The sequence below is a fragment of the Haliotis asinina genome, chromosome 16 (genome assembly GCF_037392515.1).
Source record: "Haliotis asinina isolate JCU_RB_2024 chromosome 16, JCU_Hal_asi_v2, whole genome shotgun sequence".
NCBI classification, from domain to species: Eukaryota; Metazoa; Mollusca; class Gastropoda; order Lepetellida; family Haliotidae; genus Haliotis; species Haliotis asinina.
Window position 1 is genome coordinate 43,704,889 of NC_090295.1, and position 7,433 is coordinate 43,712,321.

Below are 7,433 nucleotides of genomic sequence, written 5' to 3' on the forward strand. Positions count from 1 at the left end.
TCAGAGTACAACAGGTGAGTCAGCTGTTTGTCTATAGACATGTCACAATACAACAGGTGAGTCAGCTGTTTGTCCATAGACATGTCAGAATACAACAGGTGAGTCAGCTGTTTGTCTATAGACATGTCAGAATACAACAGGTGAGTCAGCTGTTTGTCTATAGACATGTCAGAGTACAACAGGTTAGTCAGCTGTATATCTACAACAGTTGCTTATACTTGGATGTGTCACAATACAACAACTGTTATCATTCGATGTGAGATCAACAAGATTTTTCTTCCAACTACGTAACAGGTCTGTCAGTACCACCATCCTTAGATGTGACCTCTAAGTCCATATGTCATTTGCAAAGCTAACAAGGGATAGTTTATGGCATACCTGCATTGTGTAACATTTATTCCTGTGTTCTAGGCTGATGAACCATCTGATGAAGCTTATCCAATAGAGGACATTTATAGAGGTGAGGCCATTTTGCAACCCATTCTGGTTTGTCCAACCTATGTCTTCATATCACTTCACATCTCTCATCCTCACTGGCTGCTACCACTTATTCATACAAACATTCTTCATTTTACATTGACTCGTGAAGGTCCCGGGGTAGAATAGGCCTTCAGCAATCCATGCTTGCCTAAAAAGGTGACTATGCTTGTCGTAAGAGGCGACTAACGGGATCGGGTGGTCAGACTAGCTGACTTGGTTGACACATGTCATCGGTTCCCCATTGCGCAGATCGATGCTCATGTTATTGATCACTGGATTGTCTGGTCCAGACTCGATTATTTACAGACCGTCGCCATATAGCTGGAATATTGCTGAGTGCGACGTAAAACTAAACTCACTCACTCACTCACTCACTCATTTTGCATTGTTTCTGACACTGACACAACACTCTGTAGAATACAAGGGGCATAACTCTGTTGATATTAGTGTTCAGATACTGGCCACTGCATTATGTATATATGCTCATGAAAAGAAATAAGGCAAGACATGAACGTACAAGCGTTCCTTTATTCTTTTTCAGTTTCTTCACAAGGTACGTATTGCACTGTGGGTGAAATTCGGGAAATAATTTAAGGAACATTTTTACATCCATGTGTTCCCTTATTTGTTTCCATGAGTATATATTAACATAACTTGTTTTCATCCCTATTGGTCAAAGTAAAGATGACTTTTGGTGTTTTCATCTTGTACTCATTCAGATATTAGTAGATGTTAGTGTTTTACAAATGTCCCAGGGATTGGGAAAGGGAATTTTGACAATGGGCCATTTTCAGGATTATTAGCCATTTTCTAAATTTAGAATGGGCCACTGCCCATGTATCAGTAGTAAACTTCAAAATTTTAATAGGCCATTTTGTATTCCAGTGTGCAAAATGGCCCATGGCCCCTGCCTTTCCCAATCCCTGATGTCCTCTGAAATGTAGCCTCTGTTGTGTGTGAATGCTGGCCGTTATCCAGCTTGAAACTGTTGTGTGAATGCTGGCTGTTACCCAGCTTGAAACTGTTGTGTGAATGCTGGCTGTTACCCAGCTTGAAACTGTTGTGTGAATGCTGGCTGTTACCCAGCTTGAAACTGTTGTGTGAATGCTAGCTGTTACCCAGCTTGAAACTGTTGTGTGAATGCTGGCTGTTACCCAGCTTGAAACTGTTGTGTGAATGCTGGCTGTTACACAGCTTGAAACTGTTGTGTGCCTCATCCATGATTATTTTTGTAGGGTCATCAAAACCAGAGAGAGGCTTCCAGGGAACCAACTTGCTGAGCACTTGAAAACCAAAATCTCAAGACCATACCCACTGAAACAGACAAAGGGCAGATAACCTCTCGTCTCTTCTTTCAGACCTGTTCAGACATTCAGCTTTGTGAGTACTGTATTTGAACTGTCAAGAGTTCAACAAAACCAATCATCAATTTCGAGGCTGTTTTGAAGAACTGAAGACAAACATTTTGTTCTGTGCCAGACTCAAGCGAGTCCATGACAAGGTTGTGTTTCCGGAGTGACTGTGAAAATGCCATCCCATTGTACATACAGACTGCGACCCTCTCTCAGTATGTGATGATGCAACAGCAATAGACAGCAAGGTCATTCATCTGATAATGCAGCTTGGCTTTGTCAGTATTAGATATGTCAATAAAGAAACATCTCCAGTGTATTGTTTTCACAATGTTTGCTCATAAAACGAGGACTTGAGTGATGTCTCCAGGGGAACTACTTTTTGTTAATTATGATATGTTATCAATCGATGATGTCTAGGGGACTACTTGTTGTAGATTATATCATTTCCTCAACAGGTGATGTGGCAGACACACTCGGTTCCTTATATCAGTTTGTCAAGGAGTTCCAGTGGCAACTTTGTATGGCCTCACCACAAACTTGTGTAGATCATCTGTGTACACTGTCCTGTGTGGGGACTATTTTTAGCTTGACACTAGCCTCTTTTCCTGCTGGCTAATTAATGTTGCCCTTGGCACATTGATACCTACAATAATCATATTTCTGATATCATTATAAGCGACAGAGATTATTTCTAAATTTCTCTTAAGTATTCAACTTCTTTTAAACTGTAGATAGTATGACTAGGATGAGTCCCCGGCTACTTACACAGCCCCTGTCACTCAGCTCCACTAGCAAACTCCACTAGATTTCACCTTTTGAGTGTTGAAGGTGTTATGAGGAATTGTTACCGGAGTCTGGGTAAAAACATGCAGTCAGAGACAATCTATTATATGGTCTCTGATGCAGTATACAGTTATCATACAGTCAGGCTATGACTTTTCTAGAGCTGACCAAAGTTTATCTTTACTCACCATCATAAAAGTGAGAAGGAAATGCTGACTTTTGAGTTTTGTTTAAGTTTTTACCATTTATCAGATGTCATGTGACTTACCATAGGTCCAGGTAGTCCATGGTTACAGCATTGTTGTCAGTACCTACAGGTTAGTTGTACCAGGTAGGGAAGACTGTACTGAAGCCGAAGAGAGACTTGATAACATTGCAGTGATTAAATTGTTTTACTACTGTTACACTTAGAGTCCTAGACATTATTGTACAGTTTAAATGCTCACTGTGATAATCTCAATGGTAATACTAGTGCATCTAGCAATTGTCAATTTATTTTTGTGTTGGATTGTTGACTGCCCTATCTGCTACAGGGATATCACAGTAGATGGTAAGAACATGATTGCCATGCTCAGTTAAACAACTTAAGAATACCCATGCGATATGACTCAAGATACATGCTTGTTTTAGTTAGGGGCTCACTTGGAAAACTTTATTGAGTACCATGTCCTGTGTGCAACAGGGTCAGCTGTGTTTGGGGCAGCCCATTTCTGGTTTTCCCACAGCATGATAATGCTGGAGTATTGCCAAAAGTGGCATAAATGGCAACTTGCTCACTAACTCATTGTCCCCTGCGGACACAAAATGCATATACAGTGGAAGGTGTCTAAACTGGCACTCATCGGGACTGAAGAAATAATCCGGTGTAGACAACATGCCGTATTGTAGAGCTGATGATAAGTTTACATGCCACGGACTGGACTGAGATTTTATGCTGCTTTTGACAACTTGCCGAATTGGTCAGATGCTGGTTTTGACAGCTTCCACTGTATTTAGTTTGGGTCTAGTTCATGAATAGCATGTAATTGTAGTTATTCAAGCATTTCAGTTAAACTCTGATATATTCTTTAAATGAAGGATGCCACAGTTTTTGTGGGCAACTTCTACTACCTGTGAGGGATACTTTGAAGAAAAGAGCATTTGGCTGTCCCAGCACTGTCAAATACTCCTTGTATTGTTATTAAATGTGACACATATTCAACCAAATTTGAAACTTGACTCTTGTTACATTGAATCCCACCCTGGAAGTATTGTGTACATGATACTGTAAATAGATTTGTGTCATACTGCTATCATCCAGGTATCAATGCAGATGAAAAATAGATTGCAGCATCTTTCTTAATGAAACAATGTAAGAAGTTCCATGACACAGACCAGGGCCTAGATTTTTCGAAGCTCTCTTAGCGCTAAGTAAGTGCCACACATTAACATTAACTTTTCTAATGTTATCTTAGCGCTATCTTAGCGCTAAAAGGGCTGCAAAGATCTAGGCCCATGTTGGTGGTGATGGCAGCACATCTTGTCATGAGGAAAAGCCAATGGAACAAGTCTGAAAAATGTCACAATTGCATAACAAGTGCTTGTCGATGTTCTGTCAAGGTCTATGGTTGATTCATCCTCCATTGCACTCATCTTCCCTGCTCATTAATTTGTTCGATTAGTTTTTGGAATAGTTAAACAAGTCCATGGCATCAACACCAGCAATGCTTATAATGTTGTACATGAGAGCTTCAGTATGGAGTGTAGCCTTGTCATGTTGAATGGTCAGTTCAGAACCACATAGCTGCATCAATGGGCTTTGCTTGTAACATGGTCCTGATACTGTTTGGCAGTAAGATTCCCCTAAACAACAAACATTGAAATTGGTTGTTGGCACATAAAATTAGTGACACAGTATTTTGAAAGGGTGTGCAGGACTGAAAGACCCTTGAAAATTCTGTATTTCCTTAGACGTATACAATTATAATGGCATACGCCAACAACTCTAAAGTTTCAATGCAGTCAGGAGTTTGGAAGCCACACTCCATTCAAGGTCATGGTCATTTGTAATGTGTCACATGACCTATTTGACAGGGTGTATCTGGTTTCATGTGGTTTGCTTACTGACCAATCAGAATTCGACAAATGTATCTGAAGGGTAATAATACCCCTTAAGCTGTACAATGAATCAACATCCTGATAAACCCAACACAGTGTGGGATCGTTGCCCAGTCTTCCACTACAGTGTCAAGGAGCCAACAGTAAAGCAAAATATGGAGCATTGCTCTTCAGTGTTACCTGCAATGGTGACCACCTGTTGTACATGGATCATAAAACTGTGTTACCCCCAGGGCTCAGGCAACTGCTACAACTGTTTGTCCAGCATTGAGTTTACATATGGCATGTTCATGTTGCTGTTTACTTAAACTTGCAAATTTAATGCATTTTCCTGTTTGGCAGTATCTGTATGCATGCATCCAGTGCATGCTTGATTGCAGGGGTTACTTCACCTGATAAATAGTAATAATAATTTTAGTCATTTGTATAGCACATGTAGCCAGTGTAGCAATGCTCAAAATGCTGTTGTCCATGAGTCTGCATTTATGTTTAGTGGGCACAAAACAAATGAGTCTTTAGTGTTGATTGGAAGACATCAAGTGTTGGACTTACTCTGATTTCTTCTGACAAAATGTTCAACAACTGTGGCCCAGCAATTGTGAGAGATCCATCACCATAACACTTGGTTCTCGATTTGTGCACTTTAAGCAGATGTTGAGAGGTAGATTGCCGGGTGCCGGGAGATTCAAAAACCTGAACCAGATCACAGATGTTGGCTGGAGCAAGATGATTAACCACTTTGTAGATAATTCCTTTTGGCTTGAAAGTAATTCTGTTGCTTTTGTTTCCTACTCTTTCCATGCCTTGTGACCAGTGTTTTTTATGTCAGTGGTCAAGACCACATGCAAACAACTCAGATGTCACTGTGACACAGTAAAAATTTACAATGAATTAACGCCCCTCACAACTGTTACCAATAATCTGAGTGTCAAGTTTCTAATTTTGTTGAGTATACAAGAATCAGATGTTTCACTAATTCCGAATGTCATAATATGAAGACCGTCATGTGTCAGCATTTACAAGCTATGTTGGTAACTAAATTTCAGGGCCTAGATTTCCCAAGCTCTCTTAGCGTTAAAATAGTCGTAAGTGTCATACATTAACCGTAACTTCCGACATCAAAGTGCTAAGAGAGTTTCGAAAATCTAGGCCCAGTCTGGCTTCACATGAAGATATACAAATTAGGTAAAAATCGTTATTTCAATGTAATTTCTTTATTTGTTTTGATGAAATAGTCCTATGTATTTTTACTGATACAAATTTCAAATACAAATGGATTCTGTTGACCTTTTGTCATACCCTGCATACCTTATAAAATATGAGTGTTGTAAACTTATAAGTGACTTAAGATATGGTCGCATGAAGATAATAGCATTTTACTGTAATACTTCAGCTGTAATACTACTGTGATACTAACATCTGCTAGTCTTTGACTCTGTCATACCATTTCGACTGTCGGTTCCTCAAGCACTAACATCTGCTAGTCTTTGACTCTATCATTCCCTTTCGACTGTCAGTTACTACAATATTGACCTTGGGTAACCTTTGGCTCTGAGGTCATAACATTTGTAGTGTCAAATACTTGAGTATAGACTGTAAGTAGTGTTGGCTCTAAGATCATAGACTGGACTGTGCTTCCATATTGACATTAACTAGTCTTGGGCTATAATAATGACTTTCCTAGCTTGGCATTGATATCAAATCATCATGGCACTGAATAGTTTAACACTTTAAAAAGTTCATCTTGGCACCAAGATTTTGAGTGTCATGCATAGAGATTGCTAAGTACTTCAACTTGAATGTTAATAGTTTTGGTGCTAAGACCATAGAGTTGAATGACATCAGTTGTAACTGTTGAATATTTCAGCACTGACCTCAGACAATCTTGATGCTAAGGTTGGAGACTTATAGAAATCGTGACTGTTGAAATACGTCATTGCTGATAGCATGTACAGGACAGGTGAGCAGGAAGGACTTCATTCTTTGACCAAATAGAGGAAAGTAAAACAGTTAATGAGACCTTGTCATGACCAGTGTTTGGTGTTATCCATCTCTTTGATACAAGAACTATGCTATCAAATCTGAGGACCAGAGGATTCCCTCTAAAACTCACAAACTCTCACAACCACAATTGGTACCCTTGCTTCTGTCATTGTCTGTAAGAGTCTCACAGAACCTTCCTGTTTGCATGTAACATGCACTAACAGGACATGTCAATGCTAGTTAAACACTGTATCTTGAACCAACTTGGATTAATAGATCTGAAACGATTTGTACTGAGGTGTTGCATCTCTGGGCAGTGCCGATCTGATGGGTTTCATGAAGGAAGATTAATGTTCATGCTGCCCTGCACAGTGAATGCTGATTAAAATTCTTCATCATATGTAGTATGTGTTGTCTCTGATGTTTAGTAAGACAATAATGTCTGCACCTTATGGCCTGACTTTGTTCAGCTCAAGGCATCATGACGTATCTATATTACATTCACACAAGTGTTATAAGTTGTTTACTAGCACACTTGTTTGGTAATGTTTTCCCTAGGCCCTTGAATGATGTATTTATTCTATGGGGGTAGTTTGATTGGCTCAACCAATCACAAATGACATTTATGTGTGAGGTAAGGTCAGTCTACATGAAGTGTGGTCTGGCTTGGAGGCTTGCAAGCTTCAAGGCAGAGGTTGCTTATGTCACTGGACTGCCACTGGTATGTCAGATTAA

General features: G+C 39.7%; 1 protein-coding gene across 1 annotated transcript in view; it reads left to right on the top strand.

Moving 5' to 3' along the window:
- LOC137268005 (ubiquitin carboxyl-terminal hydrolase 48-like) overlaps nt 1–2,149 on the top strand; it is a 44,296-nt gene extending 42,147 nt beyond the window's left edge. Inside the window, exons 28-29 of the mRNA XM_067802476.1 lie at nt 412–460; nt 1,716–2,149. Of these exons, the coding sequence (XP_067658577.1) occupies nt 412–460; nt 1,716–1,768 (102 nt within the window). The 3' untranslated portion in view covers nt 1,769–2,149. The remainder of the gene's footprint in view (nt 1–411; nt 461–1,715) is intronic.
- Nucleotides 2,150–7,433: the final 5,284 nt, after the last annotated feature.